This window comes from Salvelinus alpinus, chromosome 27, assembly GCF_045679555.1.
Source record: "Salvelinus alpinus chromosome 27, SLU_Salpinus.1, whole genome shotgun sequence".
Taxonomy (NCBI): Eukaryota; Metazoa; Chordata; class Actinopteri; order Salmoniformes; family Salmonidae; genus Salvelinus; species Salvelinus alpinus.
The window spans coordinates 39,555,511-39,583,457 of record NC_092112.1 but is presented as its reverse complement, the minus strand read 5'-3'; the positions used below and the strand labels follow the sequence as shown (position 1 = coordinate 39,583,457).

General features: G+C 42.9%; 2 protein-coding genes across 16 annotated transcripts; both read left to right on the top strand.

Moving 5' to 3' along the window:
* The first annotated feature begins 217 nt into the window (after nt 1–217).
* On the top strand, nt 218–20,590 carry cep43 (centrosomal protein 43). 15 transcript variants are annotated; one of them, XM_071370616.1, is made up of 21 exons: nt 218–377; nt 756–805; nt 972–1,026; nt 1,152–1,240; nt 1,363–1,500; nt 1,933–1,959; nt 2,586–2,642; nt 2,785–2,855; nt 3,107–3,168; nt 3,707–3,768; nt 3,882–3,962; nt 4,418–4,462; nt 5,243–5,472; nt 15,627–15,692; nt 16,182–16,259; nt 16,586–16,672; nt 16,910–17,010; nt 18,324–18,401; nt 19,616–19,643; nt 19,800–19,887; nt 20,384–20,590. In XM_071370616.1, exons 1-21 carry the CDS (start codon nt 290–292, stop codon nt 20,462–20,464), a joined length of 1,662 nt encoding a protein of 553 aa, XP_071226717.1. In that variant the 5' UTR covers nt 218–289; the 3' UTR covers nt 20,465–20,590. The 15 variants fall into 15 exon arrangements, with proteins under 15 accessions (XP_071226717.1, XP_071226716.1, XP_071226715.1 ...); XM_071370615.1 differs by having other exon boundaries at nt 16,179–16,259; XM_071370614.1 differs by having other exon boundaries at nt 15,624–15,692.
* A 4,985-nt stretch (nt 20,591–25,575) lies between these two features.
* LOC139556550 (C-C chemokine receptor type 6-like) lies at nt 25,576–26,984 on the top strand. The gene has a single exon (XM_071370629.1). The coding sequence runs from the start codon at nt 25,658–25,660 to the stop codon at nt 26,849–26,851; it is 1,194 nt and encodes a 397-aa protein (XP_071226730.1). The 5' UTR covers nt 25,576–25,657; the 3' UTR covers nt 26,852–26,984.
* The last annotated feature ends 963 nt before the right edge of the window (nt 26,985–27,947 follow it).

The following is a 27,947-nucleotide window of genomic DNA, read 5'->3' as shown; positions in this document are numbered from 1 at the left end:
TAACATGTCTGATATCTCTCTATACATGACTCAGATTTTGATACAGAACTTGCAGGATTTGAACCTAATCCACCAATTGATACAGCACCAAACTATTTTGACATCACTCCCTCCGTGTTGAACTAAAGAGGGACAAGATTGCGTGTGCCACGATGCTGGTGAATGGTGCAAATCGCGCGTGCTGGCTTGTTGTTTAACCTTTTCCTGGAATCTGCGTTGCTGAATTAGCAAATAGCTAGCTGCCAGTGTTTGTTTTGGTTGTCTTGGTTGCCGACTAGCTAAAAGAAAGATGTCTGCCACGGAGGACGACACTGAGTTGCGGGATCTTTTGATCCAAAACCTAGAAAACAGTGGGGTCTTGAACAAACTAAAGGCACGTAACTACTAATACTGTAAAGTCATATGTCGAAGGACTGTTCAAAGACTGAGAATGTTGTTGTTGTTGCCGCTTGTAGCTAGCTAGCTAGCTAACGTTAGCTAGCTACAGTACTGTAACTAGCTGGACCCCGGAAAGTCACCGACTTATCATCATGAGATCTAGTGTCGTGGGATAGCTAGCTAGCTACTGTACCTTCTAACATTGGATAACCAACAGCTAACGTTAGCTAGATAGCGAACTATTTTACAAGCAATGCATTTGTAGGTACTTAGCAAGTACTGTTACATAGCTAACGTTAGCTAGGTAGTTCAGGCCAGCTTGAGGCCCTCTTGCTTGGCTAACACCCTCTTTTGCTCTTCTCTTATTCGGTAGGCAGAAATGCGCGCTGCTGTTTTCCTGGCTATGGATGAACAGGATAAAGTGGAGGTAAGACGATAGCTGACTTATGTGCATTTTCAATGAATCCTGATAGTGTAACGTTAGGCTTACTTATTGCTTCTCTTATTAATGACTTTACATTTTTTGGGATGTCAGTGCAGCGTATGATTTACATCTGCATAACCTCTGCTACCACCCATTATCATTCCCCCAGAATAAAACTCCACTTGTCAATGAAAACCTGAAGAAATGTCTTAATACAAAGGATGGTAAGGGTTGTATTATCCACTGTGATTGTCTGAACAATAGTCTGCTAATCCCATAATAATCAACATGCATTACAATGATTTATTCTTTCCATGATGAGGCTGATCATATCCTTCCCTTTTTACAGGACGCCTGGTGGCCAGCCTCATCATAGACTTTCTACAGGTCTTTCACCTGGACTTCACGCTTGCTGTCTTCCAGCCAGAGATAAACTCAGTGAGTGTTTTACTCCCAGTGGATAGGGCTGGCCCGGCATTTGGTCAAATAACTTGGAATTGTCAGTGCTACATTCACCATTATGGCATGCAATTTATTGCGCGCGTGTCTCCTATTCTCAGCTAAATGGCCTAGACAGCCGTGAGCAGGTCTCTTGTGAGCTGGATATCACCGAGACTGATATGAACAGGAACACTCCTCTCCTGCTGGAGCTCGTCAAGAGGGGCAGACACAAGGAGAAGGCCTCCATCTTCTCAGAGGTAAAGACACTCCACTGCACAGGGCTTGCCATTTCACATACATGGGTTTAGTCATTCACTACATTAGCGTATTCCCTTAAGCTCCTAGTGGAGAAAAGAGCTTCTGACATTAGCAGTTGTCCAAACCTGAAGCCTCCCTGATTAGTTTTTTTGTTGTAAGATTGTATGTAATATATGTGTATTTAATATATATATTTTAAATCAATTTTAAAAAATTAACAATCCAAAACATACACATACAAACAACAACATACAAACATCCACAACATCACCCCTGCCCAGAAGTCTACCTGATTTGATTACGCTCTTGAATGGCTGTCCTTCCTTTAAAAAGTATTTTCTTCTGAATGGAGTCTCCCACTTGTGATTATAATGGACTGCTTTCTTGCTCTACTGATTTCCCTGCTCTGGCCTGCTGTTATCTGATGTAAGGGGGACAAAGCCACAAACATCCCCAAGGTAGTAATTCTTATGATCTTCATTGCCTTCCTTCTCACTCACTTGGGTACATTTACATCTATATATAATGTTATGAATGAGCACCAACTGTTTCATAATCAGGTATTATACATAGCCTACAAACATGACCACATTGAGATGTAATCCTTCATACAACAACATTTCAAGTATTTTGTCAATGGACCTGAGCTGCCAGAGAGAAAATAAATTGTATCACTCATAGTTGTCATTTTGCCGTGACGACCTAATTATAATATTATCTGGGTCAAAAGAAGGCAGCTTGCGATTAGTGTACATGTACCCAGACGATTGAGAGAGAGAAAATGGTTTTCCTGTTGTTCAGCGAGATTCTGACATAACAAGTTTGTTCCACTTTCTTAGTCATGTTTAATACTCTGCTCAAATCAGCAGAATGCGCTCACGTAGCTATCCTATTCGCCCATTCATACAGAGAACTGTGGGCCATGAAGGTGCACATGAAGAACTAGCATATAACATATAAAACCATCAAGCTCACAATTTCATGTTTGTTTTGATCACCTGTATTGATCCCAAGAGGATGCAACTTCAAATGTAAAGAGATTTCTCGGTCTGATATCAATGTTCTTCCTTTTTTCTCTTTTTAGGAACTATCCCCCAGGCAAATAGCAGACGCCCGGAAGAAGTTTGATTGTTATGACAAGGTGATCATTTTTTGTAGATGTGCTCATTTTGGTCATCCTCATAAGTTCTCCATTGCCATTGATTACATTGTGGAGGTGTTTAAATGTCCAAGATTCTTCCAAGATCCTGCCTTTTACTCTGTTTAAACTTTCCGCTTCACAGGCCAGAACTGGTGGGATACGCAAAGAGGACTTGAAAGTTGTGTTTGGAGATGTTTTCCCCAACTTCAACAAGTATGTTTGGGCCGTGTCATTCAAGCAAAATGACAAAACACTGAGGGCTCGTTCCCTGGACACAGGAAAGCCCACTCCTGAACTAAAAAGCATGCATTTCCATTGAAAGTGCTTTGTCATTCAGGAAGAGACTTAATCTGTGTCTGGGGAAACCTACCCTGACTGCAAAGCTGACACGACAATGCTATTTGTGACGTGAATCTACAGCTCATCCAGTTTCCTTAACAAGTAGTCTGTGTGTCCGATAACAGGAATATGCTGGAGAAGTTTGTCACTGATGAACATAGAGTTGGAGACAAGGCCTCCAGTAAATGTAAGTGTTCTGTAGACTGAAATGAAGTGACATTCTTAATTTAATGTATTTAATTTAACCCTTATTTAACTAGACAAGTCAGTTAAGAACAAATTCATATTTACAATGACGGCCCAACAAAAGGAACTCCTACGGGGGCTTGGATTAAAAATATAGGACAAAACACACATCACGACAAGAGACACTACATAAAGAGAGACCTAAGACGACGACATAGCACGGCAGCAACACATGACAACAACATGGCAGCAGCACAAAACATGTTACAAACCTTATTGGGCACAGACAACAGCACAAAGGCAAGAAGGTAGAGACAACAATACATCACGCGAATCAGCCACAACCGTCAATAAGAGTGTCCATGAATGAAGAGATGGAGATTAAACTGTCCAGTTTGATAGTTTTTTGCAGCTCGTTCCAGTCGCTAGCTGCAGCGAACTGAAAAGTGTTGGTTGCTATAGTTACAAGCATGGCAACACAAAGCCGTGGAAAATGTCGTCATCTGCTCTAATGCTTTGTCTCACCTCTGTCTCTGTAGCTATAGACTTCCAGGAGTTTCTGGGCTTGTACAAGCGCTTCTTCAGTCAGTGTCGAAGTGTGGTAAGACACCTTTACTCTCTTGGAGTTCCTTTTTAGATTGTGCCATAGATTGAACTTCGTATGAACTGTTTCTTACGATGAAACACAATGTTAAATGTGTCCTTCCCTTCCAGGTCACCCATGACACCAGTGATGTAATTCACAATCCCAGTCAACTTATTGAGGAGAAGAAAAGCACTACACCGGCTAGTAAGGTACATTGGCACTATTCAAACAATGGTGCAGTGTATGTTGTAGTGGTTTCTCGTAGGATCACTTTTTTTCTTACTTTGTTCAACGTTAATATTGCATTCCTTTTAATACCGGTTTGTGTGAACTGTTGTCATAACAGCTTTCTTGTGAATCAATTCATTTCTATGGAACTTGCCTTTAAAATAACATAACATGAAATCATAACTAAGAGACCTAGCTTTGTATTTACAGGATGTGAGCATAGGGTATACATGACATGGATATTTTAAGAGAATGTTGATTGTTAAAACAAAGCCTCTGTTTTTCCGCTTTCTTTTCGGAAGGACGAAGAGGTCAGTAGACTAAACTGTATGTGATTCTCCCTAAATGTAGCCACCTTTAGGGCCTACCCAGTATCTATAATGTTAGTGAGGTAGTGAGTGTGTGAGAAGGCTGATAGCTGTGTTCTCATGCACAGATCCCCAGGTTTAAAGGTGCACAGGCGGAGAAGGCTGACGCCAAGGTAAACTGCAAGGCTGGAAAAGGGTTGTGCTCATTCGGCACCAAACATAAGAAAATCTACTGAAACAGAGAGGGACTTGCTGGACTAGTATGGAACACTCATTTTCATTTGGTTTGCTGTAATGAACACAACCCAGGTGTACCGTACCCATGGGCACACACTGGTTGAATGAACGTTGTTTGCACGTAATTTCAATGAAAGGACGTGGAACCAACATGGAATAGACTCTAAATTGACGTCTGCCCAGTGGGTAGGCTCATACCAACTCATCCAAGGGAAGTTCTGATTTCAAAGGCATGTCTGTACCATAGTCTTCTGTTAACCCATGGTTTACTTGGTATGGTGTCACCATTAGCGCAGGGGAGATAGGTTGGCAGTATCTCAGCGCAGCCTCTCAAATGTGCTCTTATCACCAGACTGATTCTAATGAATGATGAGTGTTTTCCAGTTTTGATTGAAAATCTGACTGTGCTGTGTGCATGTGTGCATGTGTTTTACTAATTGCTCAACTTCACAGTCTTAATGGTTCATAGAGTAGGTACGACTAACGTAGCTAAGCCATTAGCCAAACCTCTAACAAGACCTTTACTTGTGCCGGATAGTTCTCAAAATATCTTTCCTATAGCTAATATTTCAGTGCCACTACTAACTCTCCCTGTCGCTTCAATCCTCTAACCATTTGCAACTAAATGCTAGCTGCACCCGCTCAAATACACAGAAGCGACTTTAAACGTGTGTTTTTGTTATTTGTGTTGTCTTGTTCCTACATGTACCCCACAGGGCGTGGAGGTCAGTCACAGCCACAGTGACACCAGCCTGCGCTTTGGCTCTCTAAAGGGCAAAGGGCAAGGTCACGTGACGTCAAGGCACAGCGAGGCGTCCGGGGACAACGACAACGGCCCCACGGCGAGCCTGAAGAAGGGGCTGGACCTGGAGGTGGAGGAGGACCTAGACGAGGACGACTCGTTCTTTGACGACCCTCTGCCTAAACCACAGAAAACCTACGGCTGGTGAGGACGGGGATTGATTGTCATACACGCTATTGAACATGTGTGCTGCTCCATGATCCATCACTTAAGTCATGCGTAATAGCGATAAATGTAAAACATGGATGCTGTTAATATTAGCATAGAAATTGATCATGGCTAATGGTGCAACAGAATATCTTAAGAATCTTAAAATACAGGGGCGTTAATCAACTCTGATGGGCTGGGTCTATGTGGAGAAAGTCGAGCTACAGTACATACAGAGTTTGAGGTAGGGCCACAGCAGGTTGCGGAAGACTAATGTGTAATACAGGAAGGGGTTTTAGTCTATCTCTCACCGTAAATACCACTGTTCCCGACAACACTTGTTACCGAGGTTACTCAGTTGTCCACCTAATTTCACATAATCGGTCACGGTTCCCCGCCCCAATAGGGCATAAACCAACCGCTCTCATTATTGCTACTGCTAATGCACATGGATCACTTTCAAACAATGTGCTGATATCCTTTCGCTTTTTCAACCATGGAGATGGCCTGCCTCTCAGAAAACTTTCTATCACCATACACGTTACCACTTACTGACAATGTTGCATCTCTGATATCCCCATATACCTCCTATTCTCCACCAGGCACACATCCTGCCTTAGTCCTTCTACATGGACTACCTCTCTGTAACCTACCATGCTAGCATATAGATGTGCCAACTTCTCCATATAGTAACACACAGGTCTTAAACCCAGCTGAGGGATTTGCACCCCCACTCGGAACCGACCCTACCTACCCGCCACCTAGGGATCTCGCATGGGTCGCACATCCCCACTAGGGACCTATCCTACTACGGGACCTACCCTTACCCCTATTGCACATAGATCTATGGCCCCACGGCCACCGCAGCTGGGGCTTTAACCCTACCGGGACTTTTACACACACACACCCCTTCATGAAATGGGTTTCCATGGCCGAGCAGCCGCACACAAGCCTAAGATCACCATGCGCAATGCCAAGCATCGGCTGGAGTGGTGTAAAGCTCGCCACCATTGGACTCTGGAGCAGTAGAAACTCGTTCTCTGGAGTGATCACGCTTCAACATCTGGTAGTCCAACTGATTCATCTGGGTTTTGCGGATGCCAGGAGAACGCTACCTGCCCCAATGCATAGTGCTAACTGTACAGTTTGGTGGATGAGCAATCATTTTACGGACACATTATTTACTTTCGTGATCTCGAAGGGAAATCTTAACGCTACAGCAGGGTTGTAGTATTCGAGTCCGGTCTCGAGACCACATCTGGAGTGTCTTGTCTTGGTGTCGGATGCATTTGTCCTCGGTCTTGTCTCAGACAGTAAGGACTCGTAATTTCTTCCCAAGACCAGCGGAGTAAAAAACTAATATTTATCAGCTTCCATTCAGTCAGCTCATAAAACTGCTTCGCCAGGCCAAATATATCCACTCCTTTCTTGAAACATTCATATCTTAACAGCCTTTATATCTATTATAGACATGTTAGTATAGTGGTGAACCTATAGGTCTTCAGTGTGTGACAGGTTAGTACAGTGGTGAACCTATAGGTCTTCAGTGTGTGACAGGTTAGTACAGTGGTGAACCTATAGGTCTTCAGTGTGTGACAGGTTAGTACAGTGGTGAACCTATAGGTCTTCAGTGTGTGACAGGTTAGTACAGTGGTGAACCTATAGGTCTTCAGTGTGTGACAGGTTAGTACAGTGGTGAACCTATAGGTCTTCAGTGTGTGACAGGTTAGTACAGTGGTGAACCTATAGGTCTTCAGTGTGTGACAGGTTAGTACAGTGGTGAACCTATAGGTCTTCAGTATGTGACAGGTTAGTACAGTGGTGAACCTATAGGCCTTCAGTGTGTGACAGGTTAGTACAGTGGTGAACCTATAGGTCTTCAGTGTGTGACAGGTTAGTATAGTGGTGATCCTATAGGTCTTCAGTGTGTGACAGGTTAGTACAGTGGTGAACCTATAGGTCTTCAGTGTGTGACAGGTTAGTACAGTGGTGAACCTATAGGTCTTCAGTGTGTGACAGGTTAGTACAGTGGTGAACCTATAGGCCTTCAGTGTGTGACAGGTTAGTACAGTGGTGAACCTATAGGTCTTCAGTGTGTGACAGGTTAGTACAGTGGTGAACCTATAGGTCTTCAGTGTGTGACAGGTTAGTACAGTGGTGAACCTATAGGTCTTCAGTGTGTGACAGGTTAGTACAGTGGTGAACCTATAGGTCTTCAGTGTGTGACAGGTTCGTACAGTGGTGAGCCGATAGGTCTTCAGTGTGTGACAGGTTAGTACAGTGGTGAACCTATAGGTCTTCAGTATGTGACAGGTTAGTACAGTGGTGAACCTATAGGTCTTCAGTGTGTGACAGGTTAGTACAGTGGTGAACCTATAGGCCTTCAGTGTGTGACAGGTTAGTATAGTGGAGAACCTATAGGTCTTCAGTGTGTGACAGGTTAGTACAGTGGTGAACCTATATGTCTTCAGTGTGTGACAGGTTAGTACAGTGGTGAACCTATAGACCTCCAGTGTGTGACAGGTTAGTACAGTGGTGAACCTATAGGTCTTCAGTGTGTGACAGGTTAGTACAGTGGTGAACCTATATGTCTTCAGTGTGTGACAGGTTAGTACAGTGGTGAACCTATAGACCTCCAGTGTGTGACAGGTTAGTACAGTGGTGAACCTATAGGTCTTCAGTGTGTGACAGGTTAGTATAGTGGTGAACCTATAGGTCTTCAGTATGTGACAGGTTAGTACAGTGGTGAACCTATAGGCCTTCAGTGTGTGACAGGTTAGTACAGTGGTGAACCTATAGGCCTTCAGTGTGTGACAGGTTAGTACAGTGGTGAACCTATAGGTCTTCAGTGTGTGACAGGTTAGTACAGTGGAGAACCTATAGGTCTTCAGTGTGTGACAGGTTAGTACAGTGGTGAACCTATAGGTCTTCAGTGTGTGACAGGTTAGTACAGTGGTGAACCTATAGGTCTTCAGTGTGTGACAGGTTAGTACAGTGGAGAACCTATAGGCCTTCAGTGTGTGACAGGTTAGTGCAGTGGTGAACCTATAGGCCTTCAGTGTGTGACAGGTTAGTACAGTGGTGAACCTATAGGTCTTCAGTGTGTGACAGGTTAGTACAGTGGTGAACCTATAGGTCTTCAGTGTGTGACAGGTTAGTACAGTGGTGAACCTATAGGTCTTCAGTGTGTGACAGGTTAGTACAGTGGTGAACCTATAGGTCTTCAGTGTGTGACAGGTTAGTACAGTGGTGAGCCTATAGGTCTTCAGTGTGTGACAGGTTAGTACAGTGGTGAACCTATAGGTCTTCAGTGTGTGACAGGTTAGTACAGTGGTGAACCTATAGGTCTTCAGTGTGTGACAGGTTAGTACAGTGGTGAACCTATAGGTCTTCAGTGTGTGACAGGTTAGTACAGTGGTGAACCTATAGGTCTTCAGTGTGTGACAGGTTAGTATAGTGGATAGTGGAGAACCTATAGGTCTTCAGTGTGTGACAGGTTAGTACAGTGGTGAACCTATAGGTCTTCAGTGTGTGACAGGTTAGTACAGTGGTGAACCTATAGGCCTTCAGTGTGTGACAGGTTAGTATAGTGGAGAACCTATAGGTCTTCAGTGTGTGACAGGTTAGTACAGTGGTGAACCTATATGTCTTCAGTGTGTGACAGGTTAGTACAGTGGTGAACTTATAGGCCTTCAGTGAGTGACAGGTTAGTATAGTGGAGAACCTATAGGTCTTCAGTATGTGACAGGTTAGTACAGTGGTGAACCTGTAGGCCTTCAGTATGTGACAGGTTAGTACAGTGGTGAACCTATAGGTCTTCAGTGTGTGACAGGTTAGTGCAGTGGTGAACCTATAGGTCTTCAGTGTGTGACAGGTTAGTACAGTGGTGAACCTATAGGTCTTCAGTGTGTGACAGGTTAGTACAGTGGTGAACCTATAGGCCTTCAGTGTGTGACAGGTTAGTACAGTGGTGAACCTATAGGTCTTCAGTGTGTGACAGGTTAGTACAGTGGTGAACCTATAGGTCTTCAGTGTGTGACAGGTTAGTACAGTGGTGAACCTATAGGTCTTCAGTGTGTGACAGGTTAGTACAGTGGTGAACCTATAGGTCTTCAGTGTGTGACAGGTTAGTGCAGTGGTGAACCTATAGGTCTTCAGTGTGTGACAGGTTAGTACAGTGGTGAACCTATAGGTCTTCAGTGTGTGACAGGTTAGTACAGTGGAGAACCTATAGGCCTTCAGTGTGTGACAGGTTAGTATAGTGGTGAACCTATAGGTCTTCAGTGTGTGACAGGTTAGTACAGTGGAGAACCTATAGGTCTTCAGTGTGTGACAGGTTAGTACAGTGGTGAACCTATAGGTCTTCAGTGTGTGACAGGTTAGTACAGTGGTGAACCTATAGGTCTTCAGTGTGTGACAGGTTAGTACAGTGGTGAACCTATAGGTCTTCAGTGTGTGACAGGTTAGTACAGTGGTGAACCTATAGGTCTTCAGTGTGTGACAGGTTAGTACAGTGGTGAACCTATAGGTCTTCAGTGTGTGACAGGTTAGTACAGTGGTGAACCTATAGGTCTTCAGTGTGTGACAGGTTAGTACAGTGGTGAACCTATAGGTCTTCAGTGTGTGACAGGTTAGTACAGTGGTGAACCTATAGGTCTTCAGTGTGTGACAGGTTAGTACAGTGGTGAACCTATAGGTCTTCAGTGTGTGACAGGTTAGTACAGTGGTGAACCTATAGGTCTTCAGTGTGACAGGTTAGTACAGTGGTGAACCTATAGGTCTTCAGTGTGTGACAGGTTAGTACAGTGGTGAACCTATAGGTCTTGTGTGTGACAGGTTAGTACAGTGGTGAACCTAAAGGTCTTCAGTGTGTGACAGGTTAGTACAGTGGTGAACCTATAGGCTTTCAGTGTGTGACAGGTTATAGTACAGTGGTGAACCTATAGGCCTTCAGTGTGTGACAGGTTAGTACAGTGGTGAACCTATAGGCCTTCAGTGTGTGACAGGTTAGTACAGTGGTGAACCTATAGGTCTTCAGTGTGTGACAGGTTAGTACAGTGGTGAACCTATAGGTCCTCAGTGTGTGACAGGTTAGTACAGTGGTGAACCTATAGGTCTTCAGTGTGTGACAGGTTGGTGATGCTGAAAGAACAGCAACCATAATACCAGGTCACTCGTGTAGGAGAGAGCACTTTTTGTAAAACACAAAGGGCCAGTGATTTAGTGGAGGGTATAAGCCACATACCCACTTTTGTTTTCGTGGGCATTGCGTTTATTAACTTCTTAATCCCTACTGATGCATATCAAAGTAGTGTAGTGGAGGTATGCGACTTATCAATTATATAGTACAATAGAGAAATCATGCACAAAGTAGCCTACACAATGTCAAAGCTCATTAAATGTATTTACACACACAGCCTAGTATCAGCGGAATATCATTTGCAGGCAGCAACAGTGTTCAGCTCTCATCTGGTTTTGTCATGGTGCAGCTCACAGAGGAATGACATCGGTAGCCGGTAGGGTAGGGAAGACGTTTCAACTGATATCTACCAGTAAATGCTAACCAGGTATTAAAAAAGTTGAATCTGGAGTGTTGGTTATTAGGGTATATGTGATGCGCAATTGTCATCATGCACTGTTTGCATCAGGTGGGTAGACTTGGATGGGCCTGGATGCACAGGGGCACAATTTGGGTATTTTTTCGTTAAAAAAAATATTGTTATTTTGAGAGTGAATCTGAAAAATCTATAGGAAAACTCGTTTAAAAAGAAAACATAGGAAATCATATACTGTTTTTTTGCTATTTGACTCACTGTTCCATGACGTACACTAAGACATTGTTGGCAAAATAGATGGATGCAGTTATTAAATGCATAATTCATATAATTCACCGATACATTTTTTGGTAGTCCAAAAGATATTGCTATCGGGTTGTAAATCACAGCTGGCCTGGTACATTGTTTGCTGCCTCCATTTAGGATAAACAGTTTCAATGACTCAATATTCTGGACAAAAACAGACAAATGTAACTCAGGCTGGGAATGTCAATGCAATCAAACTAGCCAGGGCAATTATCACAAGTCAGTCATAACGTGGCTAATATGCTAGCATATCTATTTATGTAGTAAGCTAAAAACACAGAGCCTAATGTTAGCTAGCTAGCATGGGTGAGTGACTGACTGACTTTTTCCTCTCATATCGTTTTTTTGGTGGCTACACAGCTAGAGATGCAGGTCTCATTTGCTTAGCTAGCAAGAACTTGAATGACTGTTAGCATATCTCTTGCGTTCGCAAATTCACTCTGGCTATCTGCTCCGATTTTAGAGCACTCTCATCTGAGTGTGCCAAAGCGCAGAACAACTGATGAATATACGAACGCACATCACCCGCTGAATATGACCGGTGTCAAAAAAGTTATAGTTAATCAAGAACGCTCTAGATGACATGTAAACAGCCTAACCAGCGTTGCTACAGCGAGTAAAATGGTTCGAGTGAACACAAATCCTAACAGTGAGGTGTTCTCTCATTTGTGTCTGGAAGTAGCTAACTAGCCAGTTAGCTCGGGTGCGTGGTTTGGACAAGCATGCATTGGCAGGCAAGCTGCAGAAGGACGAGGAGGCTACAATTCCCCATCGTTTATCAGTTAAATTTTGACGGCCAACTAGCAGAAAACGTGTTAGGGTTTATCTGATGATCCTTCGTTACATTTTTGCTATGCTTGCTCTGGCTAGCATTTAGTTGTTGATCTTGTTGTTGTTGTGCATAACTGAGGGATTAGGCCTACCTTTTCATGGTTGTTTGATCAATAGGACTATAAAGTTCCTAAATGTAAGAGGACTCCCGTGGTGTTTACATATTTGCAGAAATCCATTCAGGTGTATTTTAAGGCTTTTGGCGAACGCGTGCTAATGATGTAAAGTCACGCTGTTGCAACTGCCTGTAAACACACAGTCCAGTTCAAAGTGAATGATGGCAGTCCCGTTTGGCAAATGGCTTGTTTGTATAAAGGCCTACTGTAGCTTTGATTGGCTATAGCTCAGGTCTGTGTACAGTCGTGGCCAAAAGTTTTGAGAATGACACAAATATTAATTTCCACAAAGTTTGCTGCTTCAGTGTCTAGATATTTTTTACTATGGAATACTGAAGTATAATTACAAGCATTTCATAAGTGTCAGGCTTTTATTGACAATTACATGAAGTTGATGCAAAGAGTCAATATTTGCAGTGTTGACCCTTCTTTTTCAAGACCTGCAATCCGCCCTGGCATGCTGTCAATTAACTTCTGGGCCACATCCTGACTGATGGCAGCCCATTCTTGCATAATCAATGGAGTTGGAGTATGTCAGAATTTGTGGGTTTTTGTTTGTCCACCTGCATCTTGAGGATTGACCACAAGTTCTCAATGGGATTAAGGTCTGGGGCGTTTCCTGGCCATGGACCCAAAATATCTATGTTTTGTTCCCAGAGCCACTTAGTTATCACTTTTGCCTGTTCCTGGATGGTTGGGAGAAGTTGCTCTCGGAGGATGTGTTGGTACCATTCTTTATTCATGGCTGTGTTCTTAGGCAAAATTGTGAGTGAGCCCACTCCCTTGGCTGAGAAGCAACCCCACACATGAATGGTCTCAGGATGCTTTACTGTTGGCATGACATAGGACTGATGGTAGCGCTCACCTTGTCTTCTCCGGACAAGCTTTTTCCCGGATGCCCCAAACAATCGGTACGGCGATTCATCAGAGGAAATGACTTTACCCCAGTCCTCAGCAGTCCAATCCCTGTACCTTTTGCAGAATATCAGTCTGTCCCTGATGTTTTTCCTGGAGAGAAGTGTCTTCTTTGCTGCCCTTCTAGACACCAGGCCATCGATGCAATTCATCGATCACTCTTCATAACATTCTGGAGTATATGCAAATTGCCATCATACAAACTGAGGGAGCAGACTTGGTGAAAATTAATATTTGTGTCATTCTCAAAACTTTTGGCCACGACTGTAGACTCCGGTCCTGGACAAGACAGGTGTTTTTATTTGGTTTTATTTGCTGCAGTGTCTAATAATTGTACAAACGCATTGCCGCTTTCCCACTATATATTACTATAGAGTTTTCACAAATTACAATACTTAATTCCCAAACATTTTAAGGATTTATGAAAACATGAAAATTACCTTATCTAAGTGTTATAGATTGTGGGAGTGTACATAAACAGATTTTAATAAGATTTCATGTTGCTAAAATGTGGTCAGTTCTACTTTAAATCCAACAATATTTCACACACAAGTTATTTTCAAAGAGATGGCTAACATCAGCAAGCTAGCTGCAATAAAATAAAAATAAAAACTGTTCCTCTCATCCCAGATGACTTATCATTTGAAAATGTAACTTATTGTTGACAGTTATTCTTGAAAAGGGAGAAGCTAACAAATTAGCAACAATATCCTCTTTGATAACACCTGCTGCAGCCGCTGCAAACTAGCCGACAACAAAATCTAGCTAGCTAGACCGTGGGAAAACTACTGCTCGCTTTTGCGCAGTGACCTGTTGGCCTTTAATAAGGCAGATGTTTCCATACATGTTTTTGTAATAAAGGTCCCACCCATTAAGTCAAAATGTGATTGGTTGATTCGACTATCACTCCAAAATTTTGCACTTATACAGTTGAATGGCAGATGCCTTTATATATCTTCTGATGGCCTAGCAGCCGGCTGACTTAGCTAGCTAGATTTATTCCCCAGAGACCAGCAAAGTCTTCAGTGTTAACCCTTTTTCCTTTCCAACAAAAACTCAAGAGATTAAATCAGAACATCATTGAAAATAATGATAATTATTTTATAAATCCTTAGCCCTTCTCTGAAGGCGTGGAAGGCCCATTGTTCCCCACTGTGTTTGGGTTAGTAATCATTTGTAGAGTGACTCTGTTTTCCCTCAACATGCATTTATTCACTATTCAGAATGTTTAAAGAATCCATATGCTGTTCTGAAATAAGAACACAGAAATACTGGACGTTTTGAACTCTTATGGTGGTGATTTGACAAAATTACAATCATGGTCTTGAATTGGACTTGCATTCTTCTGGTCTCGGACCCCTTGTCCCCCTCCTGGTCTCAAACCCCTTGTCCCCCTCCTGGTCTCGCACCCCTTGTCCCCCTCCTGGTCTCCCCCCCTTGTCCCCCTCCTGGTCTCGAACCCCTTGTCCCCCTCCTGGTCTCGTACCCCTTGTCCCCCTCCTGGTCTCGGACCCCTTGTCCCCCTCCTGGTCTCGGACCCCTTGTCCCCCTCCTGGTCTCGGACCCCTTGTCCCCCTCCTGGTCTCGAACCCCTTGTCCCCCTCCTGGTCTCGGACCCCTTGTCCCCCTCCTGGTCTCGGACCCCTTGTCCCCCTCCTGGTCTCGAACCCCTTGTCCCCCTCCTGGTCTCGGACCCCTTGTCCCCCTCCTGGTCTCGTTCTTGACTCAGTCTTGACTCGGTCTCGCCCCCCCCTCTGGTCTTGACTCTGACTATATTTACTCTGGTCTTGGTCTTGAATCGGTCTCGTTTTAGGTGCTCTCGAACAAAACACTGCGCTACAGCATACAATGACATTCTAGACTATTCTGTGCTTCCAGCTTTGTGGCAACAGTTTGGGGAAGGCCCTTTCCTGTTTCAGCATGACAATGCCCCTGTGCACAAAGCGAGGCCCATACAGAAATGGCTTGTCGAGATCTGTGTGGAAGAACTTGACTGGCAAGCCGAGAACTGTGACCTCAACTACATCAAACAGGCCTAATCGCCCAACAGCAGTGTCTGACCTCACTAATGCTCGTGGCTGAATGGAAGCAAGTCCCCACAGCAATGTTCCAACATATTGTGGAAAGCCTTTCCAGAAGAGTGGAGGCTGTTATAGCAGCAAAGGGGACCAACCCCATATTAATGGCCATGATTTTGGAATGAGATGTTCAAGCAGGTGTCCACATACTTTTGGTACTGTAGTGTACATTGTTCCCCTTTCACAGTAACATTCCATGCACAAAGTTCCTCTAATACAGTAGCAGGAGTAAATATATTTGAAGCTAGAACCCAACATTAGGAAGTATTGTGTGAAGAGAAGTGCAGCTCTGTCGCCGCTCTGCTCACTGTATTTTCTCTCGCTCTCTGTCATGCTGCGTATGGAAGTAGTAGCCTTCCCCTGGCTAAGAGTCATTCAGGGGCCAGTCTCTCTGAAAAGAGAAACGGTCAGAAAGAGTAAGTATGTCCTCACTGTAAACTCAATGAGTTAGGCTACAGTGACTCATAATAGTTTGAAATGCAGGGCCGTGTTCATTAGGGCACACCATAACAAAACATTTTGCAATGGAAAACCAAAACACGGGTTTCTTATTGGACAATTCCAGGTAGTTTGCTGGTGCCTAATGAACACGGCCCTGTTCTATCTATAGCAGGTAATCGCAAATAGATATCCTTGTTAGCTTAGTATTCTGTACTCATATTGAAAGTACAAAGGAGGTGTTTGTTAAGATGACTGAAGTGGCTTAGAAACATGGACCAGCGTGTGTGGGGGTGGTGGGTAGTTTGGTTCCACTTAGGAGCACTGTGCTGTCTGTCTCTGCTCTGCTGTCACTTGTCTTTTTTTCCCCCCTCGGGTTTCTCCTCTGCCTGCCCAGCTTTTTTTTCTATCCTGTTCCTTTCTTCTTTTCTGTTTATCTGTGTGTCCTTTCCTCCCTCCCCAAGCAGCTTCGTCCGCTCTCTGAGGGAGGAGAGCCTCTCAGGGCGCTCCTTTAACCCAATGAGGAGGGGCACTAGCCTCAATGAGTGAGTGTGCATGGTGCTGGTGTATCACTCCTCCATTAGCGGAGGGATAAAGCCGTGAAAAGTCTGACCATTTGCCTGCTGCCTCGAAACCAACAATGAACGTTTGTAACATTGGCATTGACCTCTAAATAATAACCTATACTAATACGGTGTTCATGGTCTTGTACTTTTCCACTTTTTCTTTGCATGTGTGTGCGTGTTTTTTGTCGTGTGTATTTCTGTGTGTGTTGTGTGAGTGTACTTCCTTCACTATGCTCCTGTGTGTGTCCTGTCTCTCCTCTCCACTCTCTCTCTCTCTCTCTCTCTCTCTCTCTCTCTGGGCTCAGCCTGTCTGCTCTGGGTAGTGACACAGAGGGCGATGGGGACGAGCTCTTTTCTGACTATGATAATAAACGGAGCTGCTTGGAGCACAGGTGAGCTGCAGGCTTCTCTTTCACAGCAGACATCTTCTTTCTCTCTCACCCTCTCTCGCTCTCTTTTGTACCCCATCCCCTCTGTTCTCCCTCTCTTTCTCTCTGTGCTGTGCAGTGCCACACTCCTTAGTATCTCTTATATGACATGCCTGTCTCCTCTACCTCAGTCAATGAATATGAGTTGAATGTGTTTTTGGCCTCCAGCCTTAGGCCTTGCTTCTTTTGTTTTTCCACCAGGAGAGCAGCAGATTCGGACCCGGCCCCACAGAGGAGTGCTGCAGGTGGGGGGTTCCACTCAGGAGAAGCCCATCACAGAGACCTCTCAGGCAGCAAGAACGGTGAGAGCAGTTGTGTGTGTGTGTGTGTGTGTGTGTGTGTGTGTGTGTGTGTGTGTGTGTGTGTGTGTGTGTGTGTGTGTGTGTGTGTGTGTGTGTGTGTGTTATGAACTGTAGCAAGGGTTGTATAGACTAATTTTAACATGAGTATGTGAGTTGAGTAGATGCTTTTATCTCCAGAATGATGCACTTTTGTTAAGTACTATTACCAGGGCCGTGCACAGAGCAGGGCAGGTGCTACCCCCCCATTAACTTCATTGGTCCATGGCCTCACACAGGCAAAAAGCTGAAATGTGCTACTTTCATCTGCTTGCTCTGCCCTTATAGTTAGCCTCGCATTGAAGTGTTTTACCATTTTCTTTTCAGGACAACCAGGGCTACAAGTGGAACACAAAACAATTTGACATTAACAGTTGCATTCATGACAAATGTCAATAAACAAATAAGATCTGGCAAGCAAACACCTGATTTAAAAAAAAAGAAAATGCGTTCATAAGCATTTCTGTAAGTACAGAAATTGTTTGCTCAATGGGAAATGAATATCCAACTAGTCAGTGACCACTGTTTGGAGTTTATTACAGTATTATAGACAATATGTCCAGGGTTTTCCTATGATCTTCTATGTAGAAGAACCCTTTACCTTCTCACGACTATTGTGTGGCTTTTCATAGAGGGGTCATTAGTCTGTAGCTGAAACCGTTCAGGCTTTCCAGACGTTTTTGTGAGAAGAACTGTTTTCACGAACAAGGCTCTAGCTCCGGCAGAAGCAGTAGACGAATCTAATGCAAGAAATCCAGAACTCTGTAGCTCAAACACACAACGGGTTAGAAGCACTAAATCACGCCGGTGTGATCGTGGGATTTAAGAGGTTTTAATACCATGAATAAATCAACCTGAAATCCAGTCATAGACTTCTACTGCTCCTCTAGCCAAATCATTTTATTTTTTAACATAGGCCTTAATTCTCTGCAAAAACACACTCGCTCATCACACAATGCAGTCTAAGCATGTTAGAACCACAGATGAGAGGAAGTTTGTTAAGTGTCTTTGCTAAAACAACTACTGGGGTAGGCTATACCAGCTGATCATCGCTATTGTAGGCTCGATAAATTAGCTAGTGAGCTAGGCTATGCTGTCAAAACAAGCTAACTAGTCTTTACTTATTTCAATTTGTTCTGCTACTGGCAAAGTCGAACTGCAGTTGTTGCACCAATCAAATGGGCACTTTTTTTTTATAGGGCTCTATCTGTGCACGTGCCTGACTATTACTCTGGATTCTTTGCTTCTTGAGTAAATCCTTCGAATGCTTTTTCTAGGTACTTCTTCTAACCCCAGAGACGAAGGATTCAAAGACTTGAAAATGATAAATGATAAAACCGGATCTTCCGTGCAGGGTATGATCTTAACCCAATTCCAGGTTTTATTTCTTTATATTATGCTGTTTTTGGTGGGTTACATATTTGAATTGTATTTATTTCATATACACCACAAGATCAAAAGTATGATCTGCTCGTCGAACATCTCATTCCAAAGTCATGGGCATTAATATGTAGTTGGTCCCCCCTTTGCTGCTGTAACAGCCTCCACTCTTCCAGGAAGGCTTTCCACTAGATGTTGGAACATTAGTGAGGTCGGGCACTGATTTTGGGCTATTAGGCCTGGCTCGCTGTTGTCGTTCCAATTCATCCCAAAGGTGTTCAATGGGGTTGAGGTCAAGAGCAGGCCAGTCAAGTTCTTACACACCGATCTCGACAAACCATTTTCTGTTTAGACCTTGCTTTGTGCACGGCGGCATTATCATGCTGAAACAGGAAAGGGCCTTCCACTAACTGTTGCCACAAAGTTGGAAGCACAGAATCGTGTAGAATATCATTGTACGCTGTAGGGTTAAGATTTCCCTTCACTGGAACTAAGGGGCCTAGCCCGACCATGGAAAAACTGCCCCAGACCATTATTCCTCCAACAAACTTTACATTTGGCAATACTCATCGGGGCAGGTAGCGTTCTCCTGGCATCCGCCAAACCCAGATTCGTCCGTCGAACTGCCTGATGGTAAAGCGTGATTCATCACTCCAGAGACGCTTGGCATTGTGCATGGTGATCTTAGGCTTGTGTGCAGCTGCTCGGCCATGGACATCCATTTTAATTAAGTTCCCGACAAACAGTTATTGTGCTGACATTGCTTCCAGAGGCAGTTTGGAACTTGGCAGTGAGTGTTGCAACCGAGTAGATACGATTTTGGCGGTCCCGTTCTGTGAGCTTGTGTGGCCTACCACTTCGCGGGAGAGCTGTTGTTTTTCCTAGACGTTTCCACTTCACAATAACAGCACTTACAGTTGACTATGGCAGAAATTTGATGAACTGACTTGTTGGAAAGCTGGAATCCTATGATGGTGCCACGTCAAAAGTAACTGAGCTCTTCAGTGAGGCCATTCTACTGCCAATGTTTATCTTTGGAGATTGCACATGCATGGCTGTGTGCTCAATTTTATACACCTGTCAGCAACGGGTGTGGCTGAAATAGCCAAATCCACTAATTTGAAGTGTTGTCCACATACTTATGTATATATAGAGTATCATCCTGATATACCCCTCTTTGTTTTGCCAGATGACGACTACGGCGATGACTTTAACAGGTAATGTAGGGCGTTGTACTGTGTCTTCCCTAGATCTCACTAGCTATTTTTAGATGCTGCTCAGTGCTCGTTCAGTTTCATGCCCTATCTGTGCCATGAGAGATATAAATCTAAAGGGTTTCCCTTCTCCGCACGTTTCTTGTTTACTGTCACCAGCCATCGATCGGATATCTCCAAGAGTGAGGTGAGCATCGGAGAAGAGATCGAGGAGGTTTCCATCGAGGGACCCGACAACAGCGATAAGGTAGGTGTGTGTGGGAGGGGGGGGGGATACCTAGTCAGTTGCACAGCTGAATGCATTAAACCAAAATTGATCTTCCTCATTTAAGTCAACGCCTCTGAATCAGAGCGGCGCGAGGAGCTGCCTTAATTGACGTCCACGTCATCGGTGCCTGTGTGTCATAGGAAGGGCAACAGGCAGTCAACCCTACATATGTGTAAAGCTAGTCAGCAGTGGGCCCTTGTAGTTACCACAGTTTTAGGTTGAGTTTTACATAGAGGCATATTCCAGTATAGGGTGGGGATAGGAATCAAAATGTAATTGACCGTTTATATGCTCTTTGAGCACATTCTATTAGCTAAATTTGACATGTTCCCTATAATCATGCCATACATAAATAGGTCTAATAAATATGCATTTTATGTTAGTAGGTGTCTTTGGTGGTATTTCTATATTACCTTATCTCACACACTCACCCTTTCTATTCTCTCCTCCTCTTCGCCCTCAATACCGCCCCCAGTTTGATGAGATCACTCAGGACCTCAGCGTATCTCAGCTCAGCCAGAGTCAAGGAGCTGACTACATGGAAGAGGTGGCATGACAATCCCATCAGCCTTACACCACAAAGGCCATTTCTACTACGTTAACTATTATTTATGTTATGTGTGCACATAATTTGTGTACATTTGTGTTCATGGATCGAATAAAATTACCACTGTCACCGAGATTGTTCTTGAGCAGGGTTTTAATTGTGCTTTTTTTGGGGGGGGGGGGGGTTAGTATAGAGATGACTGTAAAGGATCTGATGGGTGACATGTTGAGACATCAAGGACATTTTATGTCAATCTGAAACCCACAATGTGGGGAGGTTACTGTAATTTGTGCTGTGCCAATTACAGTACCCGCAGTTGGTTGGCTGTTTAGATGTCATCCTACTGGCAGACCACTGCAAAATGCTTCCATACTTAGTTACATCTAGTGAAATGTCAAACTTTTCATACCTGTCTGTATAACTTTAAATTGTATGCAGAGGATGTAGACAACCATGTTATTAATCATAGTAGATAATGACAACTATGGTATGTAAGTACATTAAATAGCTTTATTCATAACTCTTCAGTGATATTGTTTTGCTAAATCATTTTTTTTTTTTTTTTTAATCTTTTATTAAAACAGTATCCCCCACAAAGCATGTCTGTACAACCATACTAGTGCAATATACCTCAGGTTTGAGCATGTTGTGAGATTTTTTTTCGATCATACCACGCTCAAAGTTGCTTAGGTCACTCGTTTTGCCCATTCTAACATTCAATCAAACACTAACTGAATGCCTCGACGCCTGTCTGCCTGCTTTATTATAGCAAGCCATGGCCACGTGACTCACTGCCCTGTGAAGCATTTTTGTGAACAGGGTGGTGTACCAAATAAACTGAAAGCATATTTCTTGAGTTCCTATGCTTTATCTTGTGGTTATGTAGGTGTCAGGCTGCCAACTGAGGTTTTGAGAACTTGCAGCGACACTGCTTGGCCACACACACGTAGGTTGATCAAACGGACAAAAACTTTACTTCGTCCTTGCTGATCAGACAAAACAGATATACTGTAATCGCTGAGGTTCACAGCTTCACTTCTTCAGACTTGGCTTAGAAAAGTCCCAAGAGTATTTTGTAAAACTTTATTACTCCGTTATTCTGGTAAGTCCTCTCGCACAACAAATGGAATTATATGTGACCTAGGCAATCTTAGCATGTTTCTAAAAATATATATATTTTACTGTAATATTGAAAGAGGAAAAACTGCTGGGTTAAATATGTTCAATATGCACTTAAATGTTTATTTGGAAACATAGTGGTAATGTATGTAAAAAATATTTTACTGTGGATTATATTGTATCTATTGTAAACAAATCTGTTGATTTCTAAATCATGCCCTACCTGAAATTGACACAGCTGCACCATTTGGACATAATTTAAATTCTACTTTTGACTGTCTTGTCTGACATTGTATTGTCTGCATTGATGCACTTTGTACCATTTTATTACCCTTCATTATTTTCACAGAAACACTTTTATCATAATAGTTGTGTGCAATAGATTCATTCTACTTGAGGCAGCTTTTTTTTGTTTGTTTACGTTTATTATGCAGTCTGAACTCACATTACCTGAAGAAAAAAAATCCCCTCGGGATCTTGCTGGAATGTATCATATCCAATCAAATATGCATGAACTCTGCAGCTAGGGAAGCTAAGGAAATGCCCACTCTATGCAAAGAATAAGTAGTGTGTCACAAAACATATTGTACAACATAACCTATTCAAAATCCTTTGACTAAGCTGTCTGGCCCAGATTGATCCTTCATCACAGCCCAGACTGAACAGACATGGTTGTATTAGCCCACCATCACCAATAGCTCAGAAAATAAAGGAAAAAATGAAACAAATGGGTTTTATATTTAGATGACTACTAAAGTTAAAACAGAGTGGCTGCTGTTCGGACTTTTTTGACAGCTAAAGATCCCGAAGCTTGTGCGCATGTGGGGGATTAGCTACGTTACGCAGGCTCTGCGAGAACAGGCTAACGTTACTGTCGAATGGTGCTCGTTTAATAAAGTTACATCAAAACGGAATCAATGTCTGCACGATAACAAGGGCTAATGATAGTATTATACATAACATAACCGAATATAATAGCATGGTATAACGTTACTGTAAGACAAAAAAACACCACCTAATTTCTTTTGAGATTTTAAGATGATTGTGCGAATGGTCTGTATTTTTACCCCATGATGCCAAAACTCAACAGTACGAGCCACTCAGCAAAAGATGTGCTTTGATTTAATGATTTAAACTAAACAGGTAGGCTATGCTAGTTTAACGCCATCTCATCTGCTCTAAAATGCTACATTTTCAAAACAACACTAAGCTACTTCCGAACAAAACTATAACTCAAGAAAATCTAAATGCATATCCCCATTAATAAATTGACTGAGATAACGGTTGGTATCAGATGCTGCGTGGCAGTTTCACCGCTAAATGTGTAGGATTATCATCCACAACTGATAGTAAGAAATGTGACAGGAGGGCGACAACAAAAATGTGTGTTGAACATGATTCGGATCTTCAACTCTGGGGAAAAGGGGGTCGACGGGGCGATTACCTACGGATCCGCAGCCTGGCCAAGTTAAAACGCACTGGATTGGTGTAAACATGGGAGAGAGAGCGTTTCATTCCACCATACTATTTTACAACAGTCTGCGCTATTCATCTGAAATCGAAGTCACATTGAGATTGACTTCATAATTTAAACCTGACACTAAACTGATTTTCTAATTAAAATTGAAAAACTAATAGAAATAAAAACGAATATTAAAACACAAAACTATAATAACCTTGGTACATTCAGGAAGTGAATATATGGCTTAACTTCTTTTGTCAGGTAAAAAGGTATATTATAAGATTGAAGACAAAATATGCAGGAAAAATACAGTATGTTTGAGAAATCTAACATACAGTTGAAGTCGGAAGCTTACATACACCTTAGCCAAATATATTTAAACTCAGTTTTTCACAATTCCTGACATTTAATCCTAGTAAGAATTCCCTGTTTTAGGTCAGTTAGGATCCCCACTTTATTTTAAGAATGTGAAATGTCAGAATAATAGTAGAGAGAATGATTTATTTCAGCTTTTATTTATTTCATCACATTCCCAGTGGGTCAGAAGTGTACATACACTCAATTAGTATTTGGTAGCATTGCTTTAAATTGTTTAACTTGGGTCAAACGTTTTGGGTAGCCTTCCACAAGCTTCTCACAATAAATTGGGTGAATCTTGGCCCATTCCTCCTGACAGAGCTGGTGTAACTGAGTCAGGATTGTAGGCTTCCTTGCTCGCACATGCATTTTTTAGTTCTGCCCGCAAATTTTCTATGGGATTGAGGTCAGGGCTTTGTGATGGCCACTCCAATACCTTGACTTTGTAGTCCTTAAGCCATTTTGCCACAACTTTGGAAGTATGCTTGGGGTCATTGTCCATTTGGAAGACCCATTTGCGACCAAGCTTTAACTTCCTGACTGATATCTTGAGATGTTGCTTCAATATATCTGCATAATTTTCCTTTCCTCATGATGCCATCTATTTTGTGATGTGCACCAGTCCCTCCTGCAGCAAAGCACCCCTACAACATGATGCTCCCCACCCCCGTGCTTCACGGTTGGGATGGTGTTCTTCGGCTTGCAAGCTTCCTCCTTTTTCCTCCAAACATAACGATGGTCATTATGGCCAAACAGTTCTATTTTTGTTTCATCAGACCAGAGGACATTTCTCCAAAAAGTACAATCTTTGTCCCCATGTGCAGTTGCAAAATGTAGTCTGACTTTTTTATGGCGGTTTTGGAGCAGTGGCATCTTCCTTGCTGAGTGGGCTTTCAGGTTATGTCGATATAGGACTCGTTTTACTGTGGATGTAGATACTTTTGTACCTGTTATCTCCAGCATCTTCACAAGGACCTTTGCTGTTGTTCTGGGATTGATTTGCACTTTTTGCACCAAAGTACGTTCATCTCTAGGAGACAGAACGCGTCTCCTTCCTGAGCGGTATGACGGCTGCGTGGTCCCATGGTGTTTATACTTGCGTACTATTGTTTGTACAGGCATTTTGAAATTGCTCCCAAGGATGAACCAGACTTTGTGGAGGTCTACAATTTTTTTCTGAGGTCTAGGCTGATTTCTTTTGATTTTCCCATGATGTCCAGCAAAGAGGCACTGAGTTTGAAGGTAGGCCTTGAAATACATCCACAGGTACACCTCCAATTGACTGAAATGTTGTCAATTAGTCTATCAGAAGCTTCTAAAGCCATGACATAATTTTCTGGAATTTTCCAAGCTGTTTAAAGGCACAGTCAACTTAGTGTATGTAAACTTCTGACCCACTGGAATTGTGATGCAGTGAATTATAAGTGAAATAATCTGTCTGTAAACAATTGTTGGAAAAATTACTTGCGTCATGCACAAAGTAGATGTCCTAACCGACTTGCCAAAATTATAGTTTATTAACAAGATAATTGTGGAGAGGTTGAAAAACGAGTTTTAATGACTCCAACCTAAGTGTATGTTAACTTCCGACTTCAACTGTAAATTAAGATTTGTAAAAAATATATACAATTCCTGATTGGATTTGAGATATGCTTTGAGAACAGTCACCATGCGGAAGGGAAGAATAGTAATAAGAGTCAAAGGTGGAACAACAACTTTTATTTCTTTGTCAATAACATTGTGCCATTTTCATATTCAAAACACATAGATTTTTTAAATTACCAACTTACTGCAATAAAGTATTGTGTGTCATTGTACACAAAATTTAAACCACTTTTTTTCACTTGAGATACTTTACCACACTCTCATGCATTTACAGAGGGAATTGGGTCACTCAGTGTCGTGGTTATATAACCTGGTTTCTCTGAAAATTTCCAATCTCTGTATCACACCACACCACATCGCTAACCCCATTCAACCCCAGTTTACTTTATAGTCACACTTTTGTAAGGATGCTAATTAGCTACACTCAGATTTTTGCAAAAGTCCAAAGGCTTTGTAATTATAATAATTGATGTATACAGTAGTTGAAATTGATAGAATAGATTTAAGTAAGTAAGAGTAATGCATTTTTTAGTTAGAGTACATACAGTACTGTATGTTGAAAATAAATGATAATTTCGGTCAAATTCCAAGTGTGGTAAATGAAAGGCCTATTCTTCTCTGAGTTCTCTCTCTCTCTCTCTCTCTCTGAATAGGAGAAAATGGATGGTACAGATTATAGTGAGTCAACAAATGTCATTACAGAGGACTATGGTGAGATGGATTATGTGGAGCCATGTCAAATGACAAAAAACAACAGTGTGGAGAGAGTGGTGCGACTCTACATCCACTCTGTCATCTGCATCCTGGGTTTACTGGGCAACATCCTGGTGATCGTCACCTACGCCTTCTACAAGAAGGCCAAGTCCATGACGGACGTTTACCTTCTGAACGTGGCCATAGCCGACATGTTGTTTGTGGCGGCTCTGCCCCTGATCATCTACAATGAGCAGAGTGACTGGGCCATGGGGATGGTGGCCTGTAAGATTCTCAGAGGGGCCTACAGCGTCAACCTGTACAGTGGTATGCTGCTTTTAGCCTGTATTAGCACCGACCGGTACATCGCTATTGTCCAGGCCCGCCGCTCCTTCAGGCTCCGCTCCTTCACTCTCCTCTACAGCCGCATCATCTGTGCTACAGTCTGGAGCCTGGCCCTGCTCCTCTCTGTCCCCACCTTTGTCTACTACGAGCGTTATGTGCCTGCACACAGCTTCTACAATGTAAGTGAGAATGGATTCTATGATTACAGCAATGCTATGACACCTGTTGCTCTGAAGAACCCTATATCCTCAGAGTCAGAAGAGGACTCTGTGATTTGCAACTTCAGGTTCCCGGACAATGCCACGGCCCGCCAGATGAAGGTCCTGGTCCCCAGCACCCAGATGGCGGTGGGCTTCCTCTTGCCTCTGTTGGTCATGGGATTCTGCTACGCCAGCGTCATCATCACCCTGCTGCGCGTCAAGAACTTCCAGAGACATAAGGCAGTGCGCGTGGTGCTGGCCGTTGTGGTGGTGTTCATTGCCTGTCATCTGCCCTATAACGCTGCCCTGCTCTACGACACGGTCCACATGTTCAACCCCCAGTTTTGCGGGGAGAAGGACACCACCCAAGTGGCCAAGACGGTGACGGAGACGGTGGCCTACCTGCACTGCTGCCTTAACCCGGTGCTGTATGCCTTCATCGGGGTGAGGTTCAGGAACCACTTCAAGAAGATTGTGGAGGATGTGTGGTGCGTGGGGAAGAGGGTCATGAACGTCCGACGCTTCTCCAAGGTCAAGTCCGAGATCTACGTCTCCACCGCCCGCAGGTCTGTGGACGGGTCCTCTACCGACAACGCATCCTCTTTCACCATGTGAGGAGGAGACCCTGTGTTGGAGACTGCTGTTGCTTAGAACCCTAGCGAAGTCTGTTTCATTTACCAATGTCTAGGTGAAAGTCTACACATTCCTTGCACAGTCTTCACAATTTGCTGCCTTCAAATTAAATCTGGGAAAGGGATTAGATAAGCATTTTTCCTCCTGATCTACACAACCTATTCCACATTTTCAAAGAAAAATACCAATTTTAGAACATAAAAAAAAAAACACCCCAGAGGTAATACTTTGTGAAATCACATTTGGCAGCCATTACAGCTGTGAATCATTTTGAATAAGATTCTACCAACCTTGCATAACTCTAAGTGAAAAACTCAGAAGTGGGCAGGTGGAGTAAGCAGAGCGAGGCAGGTGGAAAGGACGAGACAGGCAGAGCACTGACTATATGCCAGCAGGATAGTACATATCTCCAATCATCTTTGCTGATAGCAATTTTGTGTTTCCATAAATGGATAAATTGGTATAATTTAGCATTTAGATTTAAAGCTTCAACCCTTAGTTACCTCTTCCAATTTCAAATGAGCTTGAAATAGGTGAATAATAACATTTTTATTGTTTTGTGAGACTACAGCTCCAGTGATAAAATAAAAAAATAAAGACACGTTATAATTGAGTAAGTTGTCAAAGCGGTCAACCCGTCTGCCCGGCTTCAGTTGAGTCATTACAATTCAAAACATTCTAAAATCACACACACGCCTCGCACGCTCGCCTTTAGTGAGTTTAGGCCATTTTGTCAAAATTGCTCAATTCATTAAATTTGGTTGGGAATCATTGATCGCAATATTAAAACCTTGTCTCTGATTTTCAAGCAGATTTAAGTCAAGACTGAGACTGGACCATTCATGAACACGTAACACCTCTTTGAATGCCATTCTGGTGTGTCTTTCGTATTATAAAACTTGTGTAATTGTCCCACTGAAAAATAAAAACTCTATCCTAGGGTTAGGTTTTCAGAAGACTGAGGCTTGGCTTTGGTCCTTTCATTGTTCTTTTGATCCTGAAAAACTCCCCAGTTCCTGGCAGTGATAAGCATACCCATAACATGATGCTGCCACCACAACACTTGAAAATAAAGAGG